This window comes from Portunus trituberculatus, chromosome 25 (assembly GCF_017591435.1).
Source record: "Portunus trituberculatus isolate SZX2019 chromosome 25, ASM1759143v1, whole genome shotgun sequence".
Taxonomy (NCBI): domain Eukaryota; kingdom Metazoa; phylum Arthropoda; class Malacostraca; order Decapoda; family Portunidae; genus Portunus; species Portunus trituberculatus.
In genome coordinates, this window is record NC_059279.1 from 6,201,046 (window position 1) to 6,226,972 (window position 25,927).

Below are 25,927 nucleotides of genomic sequence, written 5' to 3' on the forward strand. Positions count from 1 at the left end.
GCAAGCTTCTTTCCTTCAGTTCATCATGGTGCGTTGTGGCTCAATATGGCTCGCCTCTTCCAATTTTTGAGGAGAGAAGAATGTGGTAACCGTGCAATGTTTCTGACAGGCGAGGGTATATAAGGACAAAGGCTGCATGCAGGCGGGCCAGTCTTTGTAAGAAGTTGAGAGGTGCAGGGCGAGGAGCGTCATACCAGTGAAGGGATGTTGGATCACTCCTAAGACACCAATTCGTACGTAAGTCTTAGGTATTGGCACTTCACGCCTTACTTGTCGCATTTTTTTTTTTTTTTATACAGTATAGTCATTAAAGTTATTTTCTGTGGTGATATTGAGAAGACGAGCTACAAACTAAAGGATATAAAGTATGAAATATTTCCTTCGTCACTAGTCTATGAAAAAAAAAAAAAATGCAAATCGGCCACATTACCATTCTTTTCTTCCTGATTCCGAGGGAGAACAGCCCCTTCCCAAGGTTTATCTTTCCTATATCTTACCACAACCTCCCTCCCTCTTATTTTCTTGCTATCTATTTCCTGGCAGCAAAGAGAAACACTACAAAAAAATAACAATAATAATAAAAAAAAAATTCGATCTTCATAATTGTCAATTCATTCTTTTCCTATGATGGCCAATTTTTGTCTCCCCTACTTCTTACCATTTCCCCGTCTTAGTGAGGAGAAATCGTGAACATAACAATAATAATAATAATAATAATAATAACAATAATACACCTTGTCTTGCCAGTGTCTTTCCCATGTTGGCCAGTGTTTCGTCTTTCCTACTTTTTACTACTGTCCCCTCTTTCCTTCCCATTTCCTGGCATCAAAGATTAACGAACTAGGAAATAATACGTTCTTATCAATTACCGATCATCTTCGCCACTGCCTTTCGCATGATGGCTAGCGCCTCAACCACTTCTTACAACCGTTCCCTCTTACATCTTTCCTTCCCATTCCCTGGCATCAAAGATTAACAAGCTAAAAAATACACATTCTTAACAATCATCAGTCATCTTTGTCACTGCCTTTCCCATGATGGCCAGCATCTCAATCACTTCTTACTATTGTCCCCCTTCTTAGTCTTACATCTTTCGTTCCCATTTCCTGGCAGCAAAAAAAAAAAAAAAAAAAAAAAATCTTAGCAATTATCAGTTACCTTTGCCACTGCCTCAACCACTACTACAACGTCAGAAGCGAGATTATGCCATACTGTTTACCCATCAGCCTCTAACACTACCAAATATCAGACTGAAGCTAATGATTCTTGTGCGATAAGACATTTCTGGGTAAGAGGAGGTGTGTGTCTCGTATGTATTAATGTATGTAATGCTATCAGTTTCCTCCCATACTCAAACCCAGCCCAGCACCACCAGAACTCTTGCCTGACAGAGGTAACGCCGTGTGGAGGCTAACTGACAACATGGACTGGAGCACCTGGTAAGACTCCATTCCTTCAGATACACTAATCCGTCTATTTCCATTTATCTTTAGGCGTTCATTGAGCTGTGATTGACTACAAGAACAGAAATAGCTGCCAAGACTCCATTCCTTCAAAACTAACTTATCTTTAAATTAATCTTCAGTTCATGGTAGAGATAATAATGTAGATATTTTCATGGTGCTTTCTAAATATGACATTCAACAAAGTGGGAGAGTTAATAACATCTGCAGTAGTACAGAAGATTAGCTTGATGGCAGAGGGCATGTGACAAATTTACTTACAGCATGGTCTTGTTTTGTGCATACTAAATCTAGAACAACGGGAGAGATTTTTTGTTTCTTTTTCTTTTATGTAAGAGGGGAAATTAGCCATGAGCAACAACAATTATAAAACAGAAAGGTCCACTGAGATGCCAGTTCCCGAGCTGGTCCGAGAGAGTTAGCCAAAAGAATGGGATAAATATCTTGAAACCTTCCTCTAAGATGAGTTCAGGTTGCAGGAAGATTGAAATGTAGAAGCAGATAGAGTTCCAGAGTTTACCAAAGAAAGGTATGAATGATTGAGAGTACTGGATAACTCTTGCATTAGGGAGATGGACAGAATAGGGATGAGAGAAAGAAGTCTTGTGCGGCAAAGCCATGCATGGGAGGATAAAGGGTAATGTCCACAGTAAGTCAAGTCATGGGAGGATAGAGAGTAATGTTACACTAAGTCACAGGAGGATAGAAGGTAATGTCCACAGCAAGTCATGGGAGGATAGAGGGTAACATCCACAGTAAAGGTGGACATGATGGTGTAAAACAGATGACAAATGTTATCTTCACTTACTGGCTGGTGTTGGTGCAGGCAGGCGTGGGTAAGGGCAGGGTATGGCCGCCTTGACCCCACCTCCTGGGAAACTGCCAACGTGACTCTGCTGGATCTGGTGAGGCCTGAGGTGCATCACAAAGTCCACCAGCACTGGCACTCATTCCCTCCCCCTCACCCGCTATGGCACCCTGTCCTTGGCACTCTCTACACTATTATAGGTGTGTAAGTTTATGCACAAAAGGAGTGTTAATAACAGTACAATTCACACATCAGTCAGTTAACAATAAATCATGTCTAATGAGTATATCATTACATGGTTTAATGAGGCAGTGACCTTGGTGCAAATTATTCCCAGTACCAATAATATGTGACATTTTGTTCAGATACTAGGTATATACTGCTTTGAATAGATGAGCAATGAGGTGGTGTTGCAGGGCAGCTGTCTCTCACTGGCAATGGCATCGTGCTGTGGGTGTTCTCCTTCACCAGAAGCTTGCGTTCAGGCACAAACCTGCTCACCATCAACCTGGCCTTCTCTGACCTCCTCATGATGCTGACTCAGTTCCCGATTCTTGTGGCCAACTGCTTCAACCAGTCATGGACGCTGGGGCCTTTTGCCTGCGAGGTGAGAAAACTTCCTCTGAAGACCAGACTTAGCCTGTGTTCTCTACTTTTTTCAGACAAGTTATGCACTTACCAGCATGAATAGTATTTGAATATATAGTCTTATAATGCGATATATTTTTTTTGTCAGAGTTACTTTTAAGTAGCTTTTTTAATTTTTTATGGAAGAGGGAAGCTGGCCAAGGGCAACAAAAAATATAACAAAAAAGGCCCACCTGATTGCCAGTTTCTTAAAAGATTAGTAGAGTTAGCCAAAAGTCTGGGACAAATGTCTTGAAACCTCCCTCTTAAAAGAAGTCAAGTTATAGGAAGATGGAAATACAGAAGCAGACGGGGAGTTCCATAGGCTTCCTCACTTGGGGCAACGGTTTCTTAGCAGGTGGGCTTTGAAATAGGAGGTACCACAAAAATTATCCCCTTTAGCCCATAAATTCCCGTGAAAAACCCATGGTATAGAAAAAAAAAATAAATAAATAAATAAAATTTTAAAAATAAAAAAAAAGTATGAATGATTGAGTGCTGGTTAACTCTTGCATTAGGGAGTTGGACAGAATAGGGGTGAAAGGAAGAAGAATGCCTTGTGCAGAAAGGCTGCAGGAGGAAAGGCATGCAGTTAGCAAGATCAGTAGAGCAGTTAGCACGAAAAATACAGCAAGTCCTCGTTATACAGTACATATGCATTCCTGAAAACCTTACCACAAATCAAAATTACCGTATACCGAACCCATTATAACATGTAATAACGGGATGCGTTCCAGCACGTCGAAAGTCATCCCTACAGACATGAAAATAGTCATATATAAATAATGTAAACTACTGCACAAAAGAAATAAACAGAAAATGTTCTTATTTACCTTTCACTCACCACGTATTCTATCAGATGATGTCCCTCCCAAGGCTAAGGGACAGTAGGGATTTCAACCCTTACACATAATATCCAAAAAAAAAAAAAAAAAAAAAAAAAAAAAAAAAAAAAAAAAAAAAAAAAAAAGAAACACATCATAAGGATTTCACTTGTGTTCAGTGGGAAACACGGGAAGAGACTGGTTGTTATGGTGGCCGCGCGGCGTGGTGGCGCTACGGTACGGTGTAAACAAAACACCAGCAGATACCGTATTTGTGAATTTTTCTTACCATAAATAGAATCGAGGGTAGTAATAACCAAACACCATAACTGTGAATTTACCGGATAACAAAGTACTGTATAAGGACTTACTGTAGTGTTAAAAGATAGAAAGAGATGCAACATTCCAGCAGTGAGAAAGAAGCTGAAGACAGTCAGTCAGAGGAGGGGAGTTGATGAGACGAAAGCTTTTGATTCCACCCTATCTAATAAAACTGTAAGTGGAACCCCCCTCAGCATGCAAAGAGTACTCAACACAAGGACAGATAAGGACCTTGTACAGAGTTAGCAGTTTGGGGAGTGTGAAAACTGGCAGAGCCATTTTAGCAAGAGATGAGAAGTGAATTTTCCAGTTAGATTATGAGTAAAGGACAGACTGAGGATATTTAGTGTGGAAGAGGGGGACAGTTGAGTGTTATTGAAGAAGAGGAGATAGTTGTCTGGAAGGTTATGTAAAGTTGATAGATGGAGGAATTGAGTTTTTGAGGCATTGAACGCTAGCAAATTTTCTCAGCCCCAATCAGAAATCTTAGAAAGATCAAAGTCAGGCATTCTGTGGCATCCCTGAAAGGTTGGTCGTCTCTAAAAAGATGTGGAAAAAGTGTAGGGTGGTATCATCTGCGTAAGAGTTGATAGGGAAAGAAGCTTGGTTAAGATCATCAATAAATAATAGAAAGAGAGTGAGTGACAGTACAGAATCCTGAGGAACACCACTTTCAATAGATTTAGAAGAACAGTGGCCATCTACCACAGCTGCAATAGAACGATCAGAAAGGAAACTTAAGATAAAGTTGTAAAGAGAAGGATAGAAAATGTAGGAGGGCAAGTTTGGAAATCAAAGCTTTATGCCAGACTCTATTAAAAGCTTTTGATATGTCTAACACAACAGCAAAAATTTTACCAAAATCTCTAAAAGAGGATGACCAAGATTCAGTAAAGAAAGCCAGAAGATCACCAGTAGAGTGGCCTTGATGGAAGCCATGCTGGCAGTCAGAAAGGAGATTGTGAAGTGACAAATGTTTGAGAATCTTCCTATTGAGGATAGATTCAAAACCTTTAGACAAGCAAGAGATTAAAGCTATAGGACGGTGGTTTGATGGATTAGAATGGTCATCCTTTTTAGGAACAGGTTGAATGTAGGCAAACTTCCAGTATGAAGGAGAGGTAGAGGGCATAGTTGAAAGTGTTTGGCCAGGCAAGGTGCAAGCATGGAAGTACAGCTTTTGAGAATGATATGAGGGGCCCCATATGGTCCATAAGCCTTCTAAGGGTTTAAGCCAGCGAGGGAATGGAAACCATCATTAAGAAAAATCTTAGTTGAAGGCATGAAATAGTCAGAGGGAGCAGGAGGGAGGGACACGCCCAGAATCATCCAAGATAGAGTTTTTAGCAAAGGTTTGAGAGAAGAGTTCAGCTTTAAAGACAGATGAGATGGCAGTGGCGCCATGAAGATGAATAAGTAAAGTTATTGGAGATATTTTTGGCCAGATGCCAGAAATCTCGAGGGGAGTTAAAATGAGTTGGAAAGATTTTAACATTTTCTATTTATGAAGAAGTGTTTGGCAAGTTGAAGAACAGACTTGACATGATTCCAGGCAGAAATATAAAGTGCATGAGATTCAGGTGATGAAAGGGTCAAGTACCTTTTGTGGGCAACCTCTCTATCATGTATAGCATGAGAACAGGCTGTCAAACCAAGATTTAGAAGGTTTAGGTTGAGAAAAATAATGAGGAATGTATACTTGTGACAGACATTGTCACCTCTGTTATGCGTTCAGCACACAGACGGGTCTCTGATACAAAAACAGTAATCATTTCAGGGAAAATCAGCATAATACCTCCTCAGGTCCCCCCAATTGGCAGAGGCGAAACACCAGAGGCACATTCACTTTTGGGGGAACCTGAGGAGGAACTGGAGAAATAGGACAAGATGCAGATATGAGGTTGTAATCGGAGGAACCCAACAGAGAAGATAGGGTAATAGGATAAGCAGAAGGATTAGAGGTAAGGAAAAGATCAAGAATGTTGGGTGTGTCTCTAACACGATCAGGAATACAAGTAGGGTTGCCCAGTTGCTTTAGGTCATGAAGGACAGCAAAGTTGAAGGCTAGTTAACCAGGATGGTCAGTGAAGGGAGAGTAAAGCCAATACTAGTGGTGAACAATGAAATCTCCAATGATGGAGATCTCCGCAAAGGGATAGAGGGACAGAATGTGCTCCACTTTGGAAGTTAAATAGTCAACAGGATTTACTATAATCATGAGGAGTTAGGGGAGAGATAGACAGCATAGATAAATTTAGTTGGAGGGTGACTATTGAGTTGAAGCTAGATGGTGGAAAACTTGGAAGATTCAAGAGTGTGGGCAAGAAAGAAAGTCAAGTCAAGTCATTGCACACATAGACACAACATCCAACTTTGGAACGAAAATGAGGATAGAGAATGTAGGAGGGAACAGAAAAGAGGTGTCAGTTGCCTCACGACTGTGTTTCAGTGAGTAGTTTATAAACTTGTTTATATACCATAACAAACCACAAGCACATAGCTAAAAAAATCTAAACTAAAACTTCACAAAAGTGTAATGTCTGTGTACTAAACTTGAAAGCTAATCAAAGGTGCATTCAGGTGTCTGGCTTCTGTGGGGCACTATTTGGCACTGTGTCCATCATCTCCCTGGCACTCATAGCTCTGGACAGATACAGGGCCATCATGTCTCCATTTGGCAGTAAGTTACACCTTATTAATCTTTTTATATTGTAATCTGACAACATGAGCTAATTCCACTGTCTGTGTGTTGTGTGTTTGTGACAAGCAGCTGTGTTGCAGGTACCAGGCTGAGCATGAGGCGTGCAGCATGGTGGGTGTGTGGTGTGTGGGTGTACAGTGTGTCCTGGTGTATTCTGCCTTTCCTGGGCTGGAATCAGTATGTCCTGGAAGGTTTTCTAACAAGGTAAGCCTGCTGAAAGTATGTTTATTGCTAATAATTGTTTTTTACCTATTTCATATTATTCTTTGCACATGAAGTGTATTTCAGTACCCTTTCAACCCAAATTCTTTATATATAAGAGGAGTGTTGGCCAAGGGTAAAAGAATTAACAAGTTAAAAAAAAATCTGAAAGCTGAATGTATCACCCTGACAATCTCCATCTCTTCTGAACCAAACATTCTTTGCACTTTCCAGTGTTCAGCCTCTGCAACATCTTCCTACACACTCACTCCATCACCACATCCTTCTACCTTCCCTCACAACTGAAACACTTCCTTTTTCAGCTGCTCTTTTGACTACCTGAGTGATGACCTGTGGAGCAAGTCGTACATTGTGATGCTCTTCCTGGCAGCCTATGCCTTGCCTCTCGGGGTGATCAGCTACTGCTACTTCTACATCATGTCTTCTGTCAAGCAGCATGACAAGGAAATACTCGGCCACCAGCGAGTGCAAGGAGAGGTGCAGGTATTGCCATGTTATTGTACCAATTTACGAGATTTTGTTCACACGTAGCTAAACACATCCTATTATTCTCCACATTAAATAACCAACATCAAATGAACTGTTAGTGGGAGTGTGATGTTAATTACGTATAATACTACATATATGTACATACATTCAAATCTCTAATAACATTGCGTTCTTAAAAAATTCTGGACTATATTGTGAAATACTTCTACTTGCATCCTGACTCTTGAAAAACCCTAAATAAAGCTGTATGGGCTTTAAAAGGTTTTAGAGTTTCAGCAACAAGTTAACAAGATTTCTACACTATAAACAGGAGAAACACTATGAGAACCTGAAAATAGTCATAGTAACAGCAAAATATTTCTGAATACATGCCTCCAAAAGCCATGACACACATCCCTTCACTGCACCACCAGGCCGTCAAGTATCGCAACCTGCACCGGCGTGAGGCTCAGCTGTCCCGTGTGGTGCTGACCTCAGTCTTTTCTGGGCACTGGCATGGACACCCTATGCAGGCGAGTCAGTCTACATCTGTCACTGTGCCATCCTGTATAAAAGCACGTAAAATATATACAAAACAAATCAACACAATACACAATTTAATTATCTATACATGCAGGCAAAGTTACAATGTCACAGTGCCATCCTGTATGAAAGCATGAGAAACTTAAACAAAAATTAACACTGAACTATTTAATTATCTGTATAACCAAGTGAAGTCGTTTTATGTATTTGCACTTCTATTTCACCGAGTGCTCTGTCTTCCTCTAATGCTTTACTGACTGACTTTCTAGCTCATACCATTATCTATAAAGGTATTGATGATAATGATTTTCCTGTGTAAAATCCATAATATCCTCCAGCCTATCTGTGTGTACGTGTCTGCAAACTAAGTACATGATATAAAAATTCAGGCATCACACTGCAAGGTAAACAAGCTAAAATATAAACAAATAAATAAAGCTCCAAATGAACATCTAACTCGCTACTAATGGTCACTCTTCTCCCTGCCAGTTGTGTCCCTGCTTGGAGTGTCTTCCTGGTATAGCCTCCTCTCTCCACTGACCACTGCCCTGCCTGCACTCTTTGCCAAGCTCTCCACAGTCTACAACCCCTTCATATATGCCATCTCACACCACAAGTACAGGCAGGTAAGTTGTGTATCAGTATTTTGTTCTTCCGTTAAGAGGGGAAATCTGGCCAAGGGTAACATAAGTATTAAGTAACTATACAAAAAGATCCGCGTAGATGCCAGTATCCAAGCAGATCTGAGTGTTAGCCAAAAAGAGTAGGATAAATATATTGAAACATTCCTTTTCAGTGGGTTCAAGTCATAGGAAGATAAAAATAGAGAAGCAGGCAGGGAGTTCCAGAGTAAGGGATGAATGACCAAGTGCTTGTTAATTCTTGCATTACATAGAGATGGGCAGAATAGGGGATGAGAAAGTGTCAAGGTGTGATAAGAGAAAACTTACTAAACTAAATAAGTGCAATAACATTCCAACCATTCCTGGCATATGAAAATGAAAACAAATTACGTAGTTGTTTGATTCATAATGAAGCTTTAAGTGACAAGTACTGTTATTGATGTAGAGTAACCATAATCGACTAGCTAAAGCAATGAGTAATGACTGAAGTGACGAGTACCGACTACAAAATTCATATGCACTACGTAACGACTTAACAAATAGTGTGACCTTTTTCCCCGACAAACCCGTAACAGGAGCTCAGTCGTCGCCTTCCCTGGCTGTGCTGCATCCTGCCCTCCCTAACCCACCAACCCTCAGTCTCCATGCAGTCCTCCACAAGGTCTGATGCATCCTCCATTCTTCACTTCTTCTCCAGGTCCTCTTCTGTAGTCTCCTCCAGGCAAGTACATCCTTTTTCTGAGATAGGTAACAAAATTTATTGAATTGCAGTCTTTCCTCCAGACCTCTAGTTTTTGTGAATTCCTCCTTCCAAGTTCATTCTGTACCCACATCACTATATTCAATTTCAAGGATGGACTACCAGGGTGTAATTTTGATTTTTAAGAATGCAATAGCAGCTGCCAATACATTTAGCTTCTAACAAATATTTCTCCCTAGGAATGAGAAGGCCCAAAGTGACTTGCCCAGCCCCAAGACCCTCATGAGTGATATGGCAATCTTGTCACTTCCCAAGGGATTTTCTCGACCCATGGCACTCTAAATGTGCCAAGCTGATTTGACACAAAGTAACTCAGCCAGGTTCCATTGGTCAGTAACTGAACATACTGACAATGAGGAGTGTAGATCTGAGAACATTCAACAATAGGCCAGCAATACTTGACATCAATTTTGCAATCTGAATATCTGTTGCATATCAGTCACCTTATTTAATTAATGTGGTATACAAATAGTAAAATAACAGGAGCTTACCTTGTAAAGGATTGGTTTTTCCAAGTCCATTAGAAAATACTGACATTACTCCTTATATCAATTTAAAGTCATATTCTGGGATACTTACCTGGTAAAGGACAGCTTTCTAAAATACAAGATTAAACTAGGATGTTGTTCACCCTTCTTTTCCCAATCATAAAGATAGTCTTATATCTGTAGCATCATCATCTATATTTGTTCAATGGTACATCAAATAAAGTTACAAAATATCATTCTTGTTTCATACCCGACTGCCACACCAGTTCTAATTTTACAATAACCTCAGATGTGCACAATGCACAGCTCCGGACACTCCAGAAACCATCAATATCTCATGAAGACAACACACCAAGCTATATTAAATATGAGTACAATAAAAATACACTTCAAGCAAGGTTCTTCACATGAAACAAAAGTCTTCCTAATGATTGTTATACAACAGTTTAATGTCCAGGTATATTCCAAAAGCATTAAAACAATAATAATAATACTAATACTAATAATACTAATACTACTACTACTACTACTACTAATAATAATAATAATAATAGCAGTAGCAGTAGTAATAATAATAATAATAATAATAATAATAATAATAATAATAATAATAAATAAATAAGATTATTTTAGAGTTAATAGCTAGTACAATAATAAGCCCATAAATAAGGGCATCACTCATAATAACAACAAGAATACACTTAAAAGAAATCCTTGATGCTAACAATAATTTTTCTCTGAACAGCTTAATCATTAATTGATCAACACAAGTGTTTAACATCTGCTTGATATGGCAACAATCACCAACTAAACATTACAGGTGAGTGCAGTGAAGTACTTCATCCAGTGCAAGAACAGATCAACATCCTTACCACACCAGACTCAGCCAACCTTGCTATATATTTGCACACCACATATTTCCTCATAATGAGCACATACTGTAGAGCACTCTATGAACAAGGCAATCTTCCCCAAGGTTGTATTAGTCATCCCATTCGTCATCATCATTTGGAACAGGACCTCCCAGGTGAGACAACCCACTTGGTGCTTCAAACAAATTGCTCTGGAAGGAATCATGTTATCTTCAGCATCATTGGGGAGAGAGAAGTAATACATTACTTGAAATGACACATCCATCTAAATAGATTGATCATATTCACTTTACATAACATACCATCAACTATTACAATGACTAGCATTTCAACACCTGGACTAACAGCACACCTGATCTCTGATGTCAGTGGAAGCAAACTGGCCACTGCCAGAGTAAGTTGCTCCTCCTCCACCATCAGCAGCTGAACATAACCAAGATGGCACTTCTTGCTCAGCCTGTCAGTAATACAAGAACACAAGGCCAACTCCATGAAGACAGTAGGTCTACACAGTATACATACATTTATTTATTCTATTTTATTTTTTTCCCATAAGAGGAGAAAGCTGGCTCTCACAGAAAGGCCCGCTTTGTTGCCAGTCCCGTTCCAGGTCCAAAAGTTAGCCAAAAGAAAGGGATAAATGTCTTGAAACTTCCCTCTTAAATTAATTCATCATAGGATGTTTAAAATACAGATGCAGGCAGGGAGTTCCAGAGTTTATCAGAGAAAGGTATGAATGATTGAGAGTACTGGTTAAGTCTTGCATTAGAGTTGAACAGAATACAGGTAAAAGGAAGAAGAAAGCCTTGTACAGTGAGTGCACAGGAGGTGGGGAGGTATGCAGTTAGTAAAATCAGAAAAGCAGGTAGCATGAAAATAGTGGTAGCAAGATAGCGAGGTCCAGCAGTTAGAGAGAGAGAGGCTGAAGACAATCAGCAAGAGAAGGACAGTTGATAAAACAAAAATCTTTTGATTCCTCCCTATCTAATAAAACTGTGCAAGTGAAAATGCCCAAACATGAGAAGAGTACTCCATACAAGAGCAAATAAGACCCTTGTACAGTTAGCAATAGGGGAGGCATGAAAAACTGACAAGACATCAGAACTGTTTTAGCAACAGTTGAGATGTGAAGTTTCCAGTAAAGGACAGACCAAGGATATTCATTGTAGAAGAGCAGTTGAGGGTCACTGAAGAGAGGATAGTTGTCTGGAAGGTTGTGTCAAGTTGAGAGATGGAGAAATTGAGTTTTTGAGTCAATGAACACTACTAAATTTTCTCTGCCCCAATCATAAATCTCAGAAAGATTAGAAGTCAGGCATTCTGTGGCATCCCTGCAGGAACTATTAACTTCCTGAAGGGTTGGTCATCTCTGAAAAGACATGGAAAAGTGTAGAGTGGTATCAGCAGCATAAGAGGGGATGGGCCAAGAAGTTTGGTAATATCATTAATGAATAATAGGAAGAGTGGGTTACAGTATAGAGACCTGAGGAACATCACTGTTAGTAGATTCAGAACAATGGCCATCTATCACAGCAGCAATAGAACAGTCAGAGAGGAAACTTGAGATAAAGTTGCAGAGGAGAGAAACTGTAGGAGGATAGTTTTGAGATCAGAGCATTGTGCCAAATTTTATCAAAAGCTTTTGATGTCTAACGTGACAGCAAAAGTTTCACCGAAATCTCTAAAAGACGATGACCAAGAAAGCCAGATCACCAGTAGAGCAACCGACCTTAACAGAAGCCATACTGGTGATCAGATAAAAGATTGTGATGTAACAGATGTTTAAGAATTTTCCTATTGAGGATAAATTCAAAGATGTTAGGCAAGCAAGAGGTTAACCCCTTCAACACCATGATGTGTATTTTGTGTCATTGGGGAGCTTGTAACATATCTGATAATGCACATATTGCATCATGCCTGCTTTTTTGTTAAGAATGTGTGTTTTCTTTCCCAGATACTGCACGAGATCTCTCAGAATGTAGGTCACATATGATACGATGGCACACTTGCCTTTCATTATCATTACAGTACAGAAAAGTACTGATGTGCCATAATGGAATTTTTTTCTTGTGGTACTAATAGATTAGTTTACCATAAAAATTTACGCTTTCTCTCTTTTGTCATTTTCCGAAAATGTTCTTGAGAAGGAAGACAATATTGCTTTTCTCAAAAATTTGCATTGGTTTATTTCTTATTATACATACCTATTACGAAAAAATCACTTACCATCATCATTATTTCCAGAGAGAGAGAGAGAGAGAGAGAGAGAGAGAGAGAGAGAGAGAGAGAGAGAGAGAGAGAGAGAGAGAGAGAGAGAGAGAGAGAGAGAGAGAGAGAGAGAGAGAGAGAGAGAGAGAGAGAGAGAGAGAGAGAGAGAGAGACATAACATGTTGAAAACTACATTGTTAAACTCAGAATAACACAAAGAAATATGCTTTTATAAGGAAAAAAAAAAAAAAAAATCTGTTGGCATTTTTGACAGGTGTGATTTTCCCCGTTGTAACAGATGGAAATTAAACCAACTCCCTGTACTTTAAGGGTTAATGAAGGAGTGTTTGACAAACTGAAGAATAGACTTAGCATGATTCCAGGCAAAAATATAGTGCATGAGATTCAGATGACGGAAGGCTCAAGTGCCTTTTGTGGAGAACCTCAACACATTCATTACATCCATGTCCATCTATCATTCATTTCAATTTCTCACTAATTAAAGGCTGTGCTTAAAGGCTTCACTAATAATGTGAAGGACAATATTAACTGTACCACCATGAGGCAGGAAGATAGACACTTACATCTCTGAGTATCTTGACCAAGTCTTTGGCCAAGTTAAAGTCCTGCTCTGGGTCATAGAAGCTCACGGCCTGGCCACAATTGCCAACACGTCCTGTTCGCCCAATGCGGTGCACGTACTCGTCAGCAGACTTGGGAAGGTCGTAGTTGATGACATATCCTACACCTCGAATGTCTGCCAAAATGACATTTGTTTGAACGGAGCTTGAGATAATTCAATATTAAATTATGAAAAAAAAGTTAGGCATTGTATTTCTCTCATAAAAAAAGGTTTGTTGACAATTAACAAAAAGGATTCATCGCAAAGTCAAGCAAAAATGCCATCTTTTACTTACATCCCTAATGTCAAACAAAACTCTCACCTAGACCACGGGCTGCCACTGAGGTAGCCACTAACACTCTGTACTTGTTAGACCTAAAGGCAGACAGAGCTTCCTCGCGCTGCTCCTGGTAGCGACCTCCGTGAAGAGTAACCGATCTAAAGCCATTAGTGCTTAGATATGTTCCCACAAAATCAGCTTGACGTTTCATTTCCACAAACACCAAAACTTTCTCTTGGCCTGAAACAAATTAAATCTTTTTGATACTTGCAAAGTGCAAGACATTATATATTTAAAAGCATTACCAAACAATGGTTTCACATTACAGTGTGCATCTTTAAAGAATAAATGGACAAACTTACTATCTGCAAAGCTTTTAAGATATTCAGCAAGCTTATCCCTCTTCTCAAATTTAGCAACTTGCACAACAGTTTGACACACATCCTTATTTGCTGCCCCAACCTGTCCAGCTACGAGGAACAGGTAGTTGTCCATGAAGCGCAGGGCACATCGCTGAACCTGTCATTCACAACACTGCAATGTAACTGAATAACATACACATACACGCACACAAATTCCCACACAAATAAACACAAACCTGTGAACAGCAGTACACTCACCTCCTCAGGAAAAGTTGCACTAAACATCATGGTTAATCTATCCCCCTTGGGTGGTATATCAGGATGTGCCACCAGCTTCTCCATGTCATCAATGAAGCCCAAGTCAAGCATGCGATCAGCCTCATCAAACACTAAGAATTTAAGGGACTTCAAGGTGATCTTCCCCATTCGCAGGAAGAACAGTAGCTTTCCTGGCGTTGCTATTATGATATGACAACCTTGCTCCTGAAAGTATTAGTAAATGCAACGCTGCTTCACACAAAAGCATAGCAGTTCTCAAATTCTAAATCATAAAAGAAACGTAAGAATGTAAAAGCATGATGTAAAAAAGTAAACATGCCAAAGTATTAAGTACATGTAATTTACAAACAATCACTAAGTAGTTAACATTGATTTAAAAAGACAAGTATTAAACAATTAACTTAAAGAAAATCAGTTACCTTCATACGCCTCAACTGGAAATTTGTTACAACTCCTCCGTAAATACAGGAGTTTTTGACCACAGTCTGTAACGAGAACTTCCTGGCCTCATGGAATATCTGGATGGCAAGCTCTCGGGTCGGAGCGACAACAAGTCCAACTGGTTGAGCCACTTCTTCAAAACTGTGGCTCTCGATATCGTTCTCCAGGATATAGTGTAGCATTGGCAGCAGGAAGGCAGCCTACAAGGCAAGTTTATAGATCTGAACACCCTTCCACACCTATACAACATCTCAACAGTACAAGAAGAAACAATGTCAAGGAGGGAAAGGCTGCAAGATTTGACAATGCAAGAGGAAACACAGTCAGGTAGGGAAAAGTGACACTAGAAAAACGCAAGAGAAACCACTGTCAGGTAGGGAAAAGTGACACTAGAAAAAACAAAGTCCAGTAAGAAAAGACAATAAAATGCGACAATAACCTAAACTGTTGAATGTGAAAGGTTATATCCAAACAAGAAATTAGTATCCTTTCATGCACAAAATAAATCTTATCTTACTGAGATACCAACCATTCTAACAAGTACAGATTAAGAAAGAGAAGACCAAATAGTGCCGAGTGAGAATAGGTCAATAAAGGGCCAATACAGTTCCAATTCTTACTGTTTTGCCTGAGCCAGTCTGAGCACAAGCCATAAGGTCCCTTTGGTTCATGAGGATAGGAATGGCATACTTCTGAATGGGGGTTGGCCTGGGGAACTCCGCCTTGCACACGTTTTCCAGCAGCACACTACGCAGGTTCATCTCCTCGAAGGTCATCACTGGGGGAGGTATCGGCTCTTCGCCAGTCACTTTTATGGGTATCTTGTCGTATGCCTCAAAGTTCACCCCGGTCTTAACACCCAGGTCAAAAAGCTCATTCTCATCCACCTCCTTAGGACAGAAGAGAGGTGGTCGGTCTGGCTCCTCCCCCGTGCCCTCAGTGTCCTTCTTGTCAAAAGAGCCAAAACCGCTACTGCCGCCACCAAAGGAATCTGCCAGAGTTGCTTTATTCAGCTTTCTGCATTATCATGTCTTTTAATATAAGAGGGGAAATCTGGCCAAGGGGAATAAAAACAAAAAAGGCCCACTGAGATGCCAGTGCCTGAGCAGATGTATCAGTTGACATTCTTTTTTTATATGAGTTGCCCTGTGCCATTTTGTCATAACCCCGTCAACCCTACTTTCAAGTAAAACGCGCTTAAAGTTAAACACTGAAAACACGCATGAAATCGGTCAGAATTATATAAGATTATACATCAAATGAAAGATCTCAGGTAGTTTTGTTTAGTTATGGTGGTTTTCAATAGTAAATCCGAAAATTTTGGGTTCATGTCCGTAGATTTTTTTTGCCTATTTCCATAATGGTAATTTTTTTTTAGGTGAAATGGTTTCTAAGGTGCTAGTTTAAGAATACATGTTAAAATTAGGAGTGTGTGAAGATTTCATGATGATAGCTGCAAAACTCGATTTTATATGAATTTTTTTTGAGCGAAAAATAAATAATTTATTATTAGCGCAACTTTCATTATCCTTCCAAGTATGTTTCATTTTCTATTATTGTTCGAAAGGGTTGACTAAAGGTAAAAGTATGTATTTATGCATTGTCTTTACCTAAAATACAATAATGAAAGTTTCTATTAATTTTTAATTATTGTTAAGAAATATTTTTTCTTTTATGACAAAAATAAATGATGGTTGGCTCTCATCATTATCAGGATCAAGGTTTTTATGATCCCAACAATGCCCTTAGCAGATTTACCAACCAAATAAATCCCCTTCAACCCACCAAGTAGGGTTGACTGAGGATTTATTTCACGGTTGGTGGCCACAGCAGGATTGTGACACTTTCGTCAGGTTCTTTCAATAGTCGAGGAAGTCGTCTTCTAGGGTGTCCGGGTCGTCAGGGTTATCTTCAGCAGCACCTGCAGCCAGCAGTCCCTGGGCAGCGAAGAGGTCGTTGTACCAGGGCTTGTACTCGAGGGGAATGAAGCTCAGCAGGTGGTTGAGGTCTGCCAACTTCTCTGGTCGTAGCACCACACCCTGGGGATACTTCGCTGGCAGGTCGATGGTGGTGAGGTCGAAGTTCCTCGGATCATAGGCAGCTCCTCTCCCCTTCTGCAGTTTCACTTGGAGTGGCGTCCCGATGTCATCTACGTACGTCTGCCAGATTCTCATACCTTGCTTGTATTCTTCAGTGTACATGAACATCCTGCCTTCCTTGTATCTTGACTTGGCAACCTGGGTCTTCGTACACTTGGACTGGAGGGGCTGAAGATCCACGAACTGCTCACCCGTCATCTGGACCACGTTGAAGGGGTGTTCACGTCGTGCCTCCCTCATCAGCTCGACGTAGTGATCAGTGGTGTAAATCTCCTGCCCACGAAAGAAGTTCTCCAGGTTGCTGAAGTCACGATCGCATGACATGTAGGAGTGGCCAGACATCAAGAAGTAGTGCTTGATCGAGCAGAACCTCCCACTCTGGACGAAACGTAGCATCAGAAGTGAGAGGTTGAGGTTCTTGTTCTGGCCACCGCAGTTGTCACTGAAGATTACAAGCTTGGTCATCGAGGCAGGGACGTACGTGTTGATGTAGTGGAGGAGGCAGCTGCCGATCTCACTCGAACCTCTCTTGGCGAGCGACTTGTTCCACACGTACAGCGTAGCAGGGGTGGTCTCCTTGAGGTTGTGGACGCCAAAGTTGTAGGTCCACATCTTCCTCTTGTAGTAAGCGATGTTGGTGGAAAGACGTGGCGTGACAAGAGTCTGCTGGAGGTCCATGGCAAAAGCAAACAGGGTGGGGTTGGTGTCCTGTTTGTACGCAGTCATGAGATCTCTTGCCACCTTCGCCTTCAGGAGATGGATTTTCTTCTGCGTGAGCAGCTGACTCTTCTTCGCCTCGTCCCTGTTCGCTGTTGCCACCTCTACCTTGTTGGCAATCTTGTTGCAGTAGCTGCACGTGTTGACCATGGGAGATCTGGAACCGATGTTGAACCTTGAAAACGCCCTGCTGTACCCATCGAAGCGCATGATCTTCTCTGCAGGCACTTCCTTCTCGCCACACCATTCCTTGAAGAGGTCGTAGCAGCGTTTGTGAGAGTAGCCAGGAGGAAGGTAGACGCGATATTGGCTCTTCGCACGTTGAGTAGTGAGAGGTACATGTGGGCAAGGACATGATGTGGTCGTGGACAAGCTGCATCACATCAGGAGTCTTGTTGTACGGTGGTGCTGTCTTCCCACGACGATCAACAGGGGCCACACCAGTCCCTCCCATCCTCTTCAACACGTAGGACACATGCCTCTCACTGATGCTGTGTATGCTGAGGAACGCTTTCTTGCACACCACGGTCCTCGTGTTGTCCACATACACAGCATATTCGAACGTCACCTTCCTCCTGCTGTTGGGTCCCACACGTGGATCGCTGACCTCCCTTGAGATCACTGCCTTGGACAGGTAAGCAGACTGGGCGTTGCTGTCTGCCATCTTCCAATATCCACTGAAGATCTCCTGCACAGTGCAGTCTCCAAGCATGGTAAAGCAGGCCTTAGGACACTCACATGGCTCCCCAACCTTACGAGCAGCCACAACCTTCTTCGTTGCCAATCTCACGTACTCCAAACCACTGTCTCTCCTCTTCTTGGCAACATCTTTCTCCCACTGAGACTTATCAGCCTTCTTTTTCTTCTGGGGGCCTTCAGCAGGTCGACAAAGCTCTTCCAAGGCTGGGGAAATTGAAGGGGCGCTGGTAAAAGCCGTAAGTTCAGGAAAAGAATAGCATAGGTCTTGCTGTGGCGAGTTAAAGGGCAACGGCCGCGACGCACATGGCGAGGCGTGGGTGTGACGTCATGCGCTTACGCGCTGCTGATTGGCTGGCTGCCAGCAGCTGTGAGCGTGGAGATACGACAAAACCGCTCGGGATACATGTTAGTCTCGACTTTCCCTGTATTAATTTGCACGACTTTGCACCTTGTTTTAGGTGCCCAAATGGTTGAGTTTGGCTTGGCCGACCTTAGCATATGACTTTTACACCCTTCCCCTACACCGAGCAACCGTTAACTCAGAATCTCAAATTTCCCGGGTTACGACAATATGGCACGGGGCGCCTCATATAGGCACCTGATCAAACTGAAATTTAAGATCTGGGATCTCCTCACAAGAGAAAATTACAAAAATAAGTCTATAATGCAAAAAACTAACCATTCTAAAACATTTCATCCTATTTAAAGATAAGGTCAATCATTCTTTCCTGCCTCTCCGTTTGGAACCTAATGCATGAAAGAGTGGTAGAGATAATACTTATGTACAGGTGCCATACACACCTCCATCCTTCCTGGGCTTCTTCTCCTTAGGACAGTTCCGTGATATGTGACCCTCCTCACCACACTGAGGGAGCAAGAAAAATGCCCCATCACTTCTGCATCATTATAAAACCAGGTCATAGTTTACCTTATCCTCCGACAACACAATAGTTATACCTGAAACTAATCCATAAGTTAGGATAGTATATGGGAAATAATTCAAGCAGGAAGTGGATAATGAAAAATTGATCCTGAGAGAAGAATATGACTTTAGAAGCACAAGATCGCATAGTAAGAAACTAAGGAAGGGACGATGTCTGAGATGTTAAAAAATTTAGTTTCCCGCAAAGATGTGTTGAGACTTGGAACAGTTTGAGTGAGGAAGTGGTGTCAGCAAAGAGTGTACATAGTTTTAAAGAAAAATTTGATAAGTGTAGATATGGAGACGGGACCACACGAGCATAAAGCCCAGGCCCTGTAAAACTACAACTAGGTAAATACAACTAGGTAAACACACACACACACACACACACACACACACACACACACACACACACACACACACACACACACACACACACACACTTTCCATTCTTAGCTCTTCTGGTCTCACAATGGAGAGGGATAGTCTTGTGGACCACTGAACTACATCTCAGGAGCTTGGGCATAACATAACTGGCCATTCATATAAAGCGAGACACCAAAGCATATACTGGTTCATTCCTGCTCCTTCATAATGAGATTGTTCCCTACCCTGCAATTACACCAATCCTGAGACCATAGCAGGTGTGGCTAAACAAATGAGCAACAGATATTTAGCCGATGGACATTTGGCCAAATAGAAATTTAGTCAAACAGAACCAATGACACATCCTTTCATCTCTTAATTTCTCAGCAGCTTTTTGTTAATTAAAAAGCTTCGAAACCTTGAACAAGCTTTACATTACAGTCCGCAACAAAAGACGTGACTACATGGAAAAACAACAAACGCAACTTGTTGTGTGCTGAAAATAACTAAGTAATTATATATAGTGAATTGGAAGTGCATATGTAGCCTCAATAACTAACCTTTTACTTGTTCATGGGGTGTTCTTTGCGTTTTCTTATTTCCAAGAGACGATCTGGTAGAGAGGCTGCAAGGTTCTGCAGAGTTGCTGCAAGTATCACATTCCACGCCCGATGAATTGCCTCTTTTAATCTGTCCTCGGTGGACGTGTTTTCTTCTCTCAACTTGTGTTTAAGTAAAGGCCAGAGGTTTTCAATAGGTGATATATCAGGGCTGTTTGGTGGCCAGTTAGGTATCACCTCAACCTCGTTCTCTCTCAGCCATTCCTTCACAACACATGCGGTGAGGCAAGGAGCCCCGTCCTGGTGGAACACCTCTGAGCCAGTGACGGCAAAGCAAGTAGCCAACTTATCCTTTAAAAGGCGTAAATATACATCCTTAGTGACTGATTCACCCTTGGAAAAAAGATGCAGGTCAGACACACCTCCGTATGAAAATGCACCCCACACCATAACAGGAGGAGGATGCTTGAGTCTTCACAGTATATTTGGGGTCCCAAGGGTCAAACCCGGGCAGCACCACACCCTCAAGCCTTTTGTGTCACTCACACAAAACAGATTCATCAGTCCACAAAATTTTAATCCAGTCATCAACAGTCCATGGCACCTACTTCCGTGCAAATTCAAGCCTCTTCCTTCGCTGTGCCTCTGTCACCAATGGTTTGTTTCGTGCTTTTTCATTCTTGTATTTCAGTTTTTTTCAGACGGCTCTCTGAATGGTTCGCACACTCACTCCTTGAAGAACACTAGCATTATTTTCTTTAATTTGTCTTGCTGTACTATTTGTTTTTTTCTCTAACTCATGTCTTATAACAGTCAAAGTTTTTTCAGAAATCTTTGGACGTCTTCCTCCACCAAAATTGTGGCACAGAAGCTCACGCTCATCATTTGCCTTGAATTTTGCAACAAGGCGCTGCACTGTACATGCACTCACACCAGTTTCCACCTTGTTTCATGGATGTGTAGCCCTAATTTGTAGCACTGAATCACACTTGTTATCTCATCTCACTTTGTGTATCTCTTTGACATATCAAATATTTGTGCTTGATGATGTTTGTCAGTTGCACAAGGTCGTGCGGATTAGTTGGGTGGAAGGGTGACACTGCATCTTTATCTCCAATAAAGGAGTGATCAAAACTGACCATTAATTTAAATATCCTTCAAAATTCGAGTGACAGCTCGGATGAGTTGACACAGTATTTTTTTTTTACGTCGTAGACATTTTGTAGTGGTTGGAGGAGTTACAATACAAGGGAAGTTGCGTTTGTTGTTTTTCCGTGGTCACGTCTATTGTCACCAGACTGTACTGATTTGTCTCAATAATCTCTTCCAATATTAGCTAGTTCCTAACTAATACAGACTGTCAAGTCTGCTTATGCTTTGACATTCATGTCAGTTGGTGATGTTGAGCTTTAATGAATGTCTCACCTCTTTATGATGAAACTTATGAACTTCTCTCTGAATATCTTGGCTACTTTATAAAGCAACATGGATTGGTGTTATACAGTGAGGAAGACAACAAAAACCAACTTTTAAATTCAGTACGTGAAACACAAGAGAACTACAACAACATACCATAGACAACAAGCTCTTTAGAAGGATGGCACAGAAAATGAGTCACATACCCAACTCTGTCTGGTTTGAAAACAAGAAAGTAGCATCACATAGGGGGGTTGACAATTGAGTAGATAGAATCAGAAGGATTAAGAAAATCAAAGAAGCCCCAATCATTAACCTCAATCACTTTGAAGTATAATATGCATCAGATAACTGATTCTGAGTACATGCTATATTGTTTTAAAATAAATTTCCTTATAATCAATAACCTTAAAATTTTTGTTTGTACAATATTGTTTTTGCTTTTTAGCCTTTTAGCTTTTCAGCCAAATGTCTAGTTAGTTTGACCAATTATTTGTTAGCCAAGTCAGTTCAGCCAGATGTTTGTAAACCAGCAGATGCAGATTTCTTCTGATATTATAAACACACAATAAAACAAAGTCCATCATTAGTAAGCAATACTTACATTAAAGCATCCTCCACCTCGTCCACCACCACCACCGCCACCGCCACCAAAACCACTGTCACCACTGCCACCAAAACCACCAAAGCCACTGCCACCACCACTACCAAAGTCCATTCCAGAGCCACCCTCCTTCTTGGGGCAGCTTCGTGACATGTGGCCCTCCTCGCCACACTGTGGGCACAAGGGATAAATAACAGCCATTATACACACACAACAGTCTTATATTTCACCAGTTGAGCAGTGTATCAAAGACAAGACAGTAGATGAGTCTTAGACTGTTACACATCAAAAGAAGATCAACAGAGTAATGAAATGCAGTCTTTACGTCATACAACAGGAAGAAGGTAAGTCTGTCTATTACGTATCTAAGATAAGTAGAGTAAATGAAGTGTGGTCTTTACATCATATAGCAAAGAAGAAGTGTAAAGAAAGGCACTCTTTGGTGTTTACATAAAAAAGTGTAAAGAAAAATTTACGCAAGTATCAACAAGTGAAAAATGGCGGACCTCACATGACACATCGAAGGTGACAAGTAGAGTAATGAAACGTCATCTTTGCATATGTATCAAACAATAAGTGTAGAGAAATGTAATGCTTGCACAGTAATCAAAGAGAAACAGCATTGGTATTAACGAATCACAAGCGGTCTCTTCACACTTACATTGTAGCAGCTGCCTCCTCCTCGACCCCCTCCACCACCATCTCCGCCTCCACGCCCCCTACCCCGGCCACGGCCACGGCCCCGCCCTCGTCCACGGCTGTCTCCCCCAAAGCCTTCATCGTCACCAAAGGAAGACGAGGGCAAGTCATCAAAGGACATTACAGCTCCTCCTCCACCAAACTGAAGGGAATAAAAAAAAAAAAAAAAAAAAAAAAAAAAAAAAGTTACTTCGATTGGAAATGGACAGACATCAAAGATTAAGGGAAAAATAAAGCAAGTTACTTTAACATAAACATATTCTGGCCACAAAAGAGTTCGGGAAACAATGAAGTATTTCCGTACTTTGAAATGGAAAAGAATGACAACATTCTGAATGTAAGATATCAAAGCAAACAAAGGAATAGTAATACATCAGAGAAACAAAGATGATTTTAAGTAAGAAGCCATGGGCAACAAAAACAATTAAACAAGAAGGCCCACTTAGATGCCAGTCCCCGAGTAGGTCTGTGAGTCACACAAAAGATTGGGATAAATGTCAAGTCTCTCTTAATTCAGGTCATAGAAAAATGGAAATACAGAAGCAGGCTGGGAGTCACAAAAGAGATTATAAGACATATCAGGTAGGAACTCATGAAGATCCTTAAGATAAAAATAAAAACTTACATTAAATCTAGCAACATCTACACTCCAATTAAAAAGACACTCAGTATAAATAAAACATATACCCACACCACTAGCAACTACTATTCTTGACTGTCACTTTCCTTCAATTCCTTACTGTCCCTTACTAGACTGAAGTGCATAGAAGTCACTATTTAAGTCACTGGACAAACCATAGTAACAACAAGCAAGGGAATGAAGGACACATACCCCCGAGGAATGCCCCTTAGAGCTGTCACCAAAGGCAGCGAAGGGATCATCGCTGGAGTCGAATCCTCCCCCTCCTTTGCCCATACCCGCATTTTCAAAGAATGACGTGGCGGAATCCTTCAGGAACTCAGGGATCTGTGAGTCACTCGCACGTGCAACTGAAACAAAGCATTGGTGGGTATTACTGATACATTATTATTTTTCATCCAAGAGCTGGATTAGGTTAGGTGTGGATGAATTTGGTTCTTTTATTTCATTGTAGATCCATTCATGTGTGTGTGTAATTCACTGTTTGATCTGCTGCAGTCTCTGACGAGACAGCCAGACGTTACCCTACGGAATGAGCTCAGAGCTCATTATTTCCGATCTTGAGATAGGTCTGAGACCAGGCACACACCACACACCGGGACAAGGTCACAACTCCTCGATTTACATCCCGTACCTACTCACTGCTAGGTAAACAGGGGCTACACGTGAAAGGAGACACACCCAAATATCTCCACCCGGCCGGGGAATCGAACCCCGGTCATCTGGCTTGTGAAGCCAGCGCTCTAACCACTGAGCTACCGGGCCGTGTGTGTGTGTGTGTGTGTGTGTGTGTGTGTGTGTGTGTGTGTGTGTGTGTGTGTGTGTGTGTGTGTGTGTGTGTGTGTGTGTGTGTGTGTGTGTGTGAGAGAGATACCCAGGTTCTAGGTGGTTACACCAAAGATGCACTTGGCTGGTGATATGGGCCCTAATATGGGTACTATAAATAAAATTGCCTGCGCCAATAATGGGCAAAAGCTTAACAGAGCTTCCCACATACATAGGGCCGGCCCGACGCATAAGCTAAGTAAGCGGTGGCTTAGGGCCTCAAGGCCACAAGGAGCCCCAAGAGCAATAAAAAATATATTGTAGCCTGTTATTTTTTGCCCATGTATAAATAGTTATTTCTATATGATCAAAGATATGGAGACAATATGGAGTCGTAAAAATATATTATAAGTAATGTTATGGAATTCGAATCGATGCCCCGCAATCTACCACCATCGTGGCAGAATGTGGCGCCTTAATCCACGTGACCACTAAGGACACTAAGAGTGGGTGAAATAAACCATTTGTGTTACTTTGTTTTAGGTACAGTACAGTAGCTCTGTTCATTTATATCATTAAATATTTGTGTGGTATTTATTCATTATTTTATTTTATTCTTTATGTCTTTGTACAATTGAATTTATAATTTTTGTGAGCTAATAAACTTGAAATTTGGAAGTGTTATTTGTTTATATTGATCTTGCATCTTGCATTACAATTTATTGTTCCACATTGCCGTTGCACTTTTTTTTAAAACCAAAAATAATTAAACATGACACATTTACAGTAAGAACATTGTCTACCAGTTTATTTACTTAGGGAGCCCCCAAATACAATTTCGCTTAGGGCCCCATGGAGGCTTGGGCCGGCCCTGTACATACATATACTCTTCAAGTATGCTTACAGGTGCTTAAAAGTACTAGTTGCTTAGCAGCACCCTGGCTCACTTCCCGCCAAGATTTATCACACCCTATGTTTTTTACTAGTTTTTATTTCATTTACGTTTGGGTCTCTACTTCTTAATGAGTACAGTATTTTTTTTTTTTTTTTTTTTTTTTTAAGTGGCAGCAGCAGCAATGTTTCTGTCCTACTACACCACACCCCAGTGTGTGCCCAGCACAGCCGTCATGTGGCCTGTCACTCAATCAATTGCTCTTGGTGTTGGCTTTGCTGGCTGGCTGATTATTCAAACTTTTACTCCTGTCCAGGTGGTGGTTTGGCTCTGCTGCGATTACTCACTTCAAGAGATTTTGTTCTGGACATTTCATTTATTCAGAGTTAACTATGACTCCTAGATCTTTCTCATACTTGGAACTTCCTAGTGCCACATTATCTATTGTGTACCTATTGTTTGGATTATCTCTACCCACGCTCAGCACCCTGCACTTGTTAATATTGAACTGCATTAGCCATCTATTTGTCCATTCTTTCATCCTATCCAAGTCAGCCTGCAAATCCTTGGCATCTGAATCGGACCTAATTAATCTACCTATCTGTGTCGTCCGCAAATTTACTGATATCACTATTA

General features: G+C 41.0%; 2 protein-coding genes across 2 annotated transcripts in view; one reads left to right on the top strand and one right to left on the bottom strand.

Moving 5' to 3' along the window:
• LOC123508819 (rhodopsin-like) lies at positions 1-10,084 on the top strand. Its single transcript, XM_045262744.1, is given in 12 exon segments — positions 1-237; positions 1,362-1,439; positions 2,290-2,471; positions 2,688-2,878; positions 6,624-6,723; positions 6,825-6,948; positions 7,269-7,443; positions 7,869-7,932; positions 7,935-7,967; positions 8,467-8,603; positions 9,176-9,321; positions 9,540-10,084. Coding segments are annotated over 11 exon segments (1,272 nt in total). The 5' UTR covers positions 1-237; positions 1,362-1,422; the 3' UTR covers positions 9,643-10,084.
• LOC123508817 (probable ATP-dependent RNA helicase vasa-like) overlaps positions 10,025-25,927 on the bottom strand; it is a 22,646-nt gene continuing 6,743 nt past the window's right edge. The window contains exons 3-14 of the mRNA XM_045262738.1: positions 23,827-23,984; positions 22,957-23,136; positions 22,296-22,466; positions 19,229-19,292; positions 15,533-15,903; positions 14,891-15,112; positions 14,451-14,675; positions 14,193-14,349; positions 13,873-14,070; positions 13,513-13,685; positions 11,073-11,177; positions 10,025-10,911 (exon numbers count right to left, since the gene is read on the bottom strand). Of these exons, the coding sequence (XP_045118673.1) occupies positions 10,831-10,911; positions 11,073-11,177; positions 13,513-13,685; positions 13,873-14,070; positions 14,193-14,349; positions 14,451-14,675; positions 14,891-15,112; positions 15,533-15,903; positions 19,229-19,292; positions 22,296-22,466; positions 22,957-23,136; positions 23,827-23,984 (2,105 nt within the window). The 3' untranslated portion in view covers positions 10,025-10,830. The remainder of the gene's footprint in view (positions 10,912-11,072; positions 11,178-13,512; positions 13,686-13,872; positions 14,071-14,192; positions 14,350-14,450; positions 14,676-14,890; positions 15,113-15,532; positions 15,904-19,228; positions 19,293-22,295; positions 22,467-22,956; positions 23,137-23,826; positions 23,985-25,927) is intronic.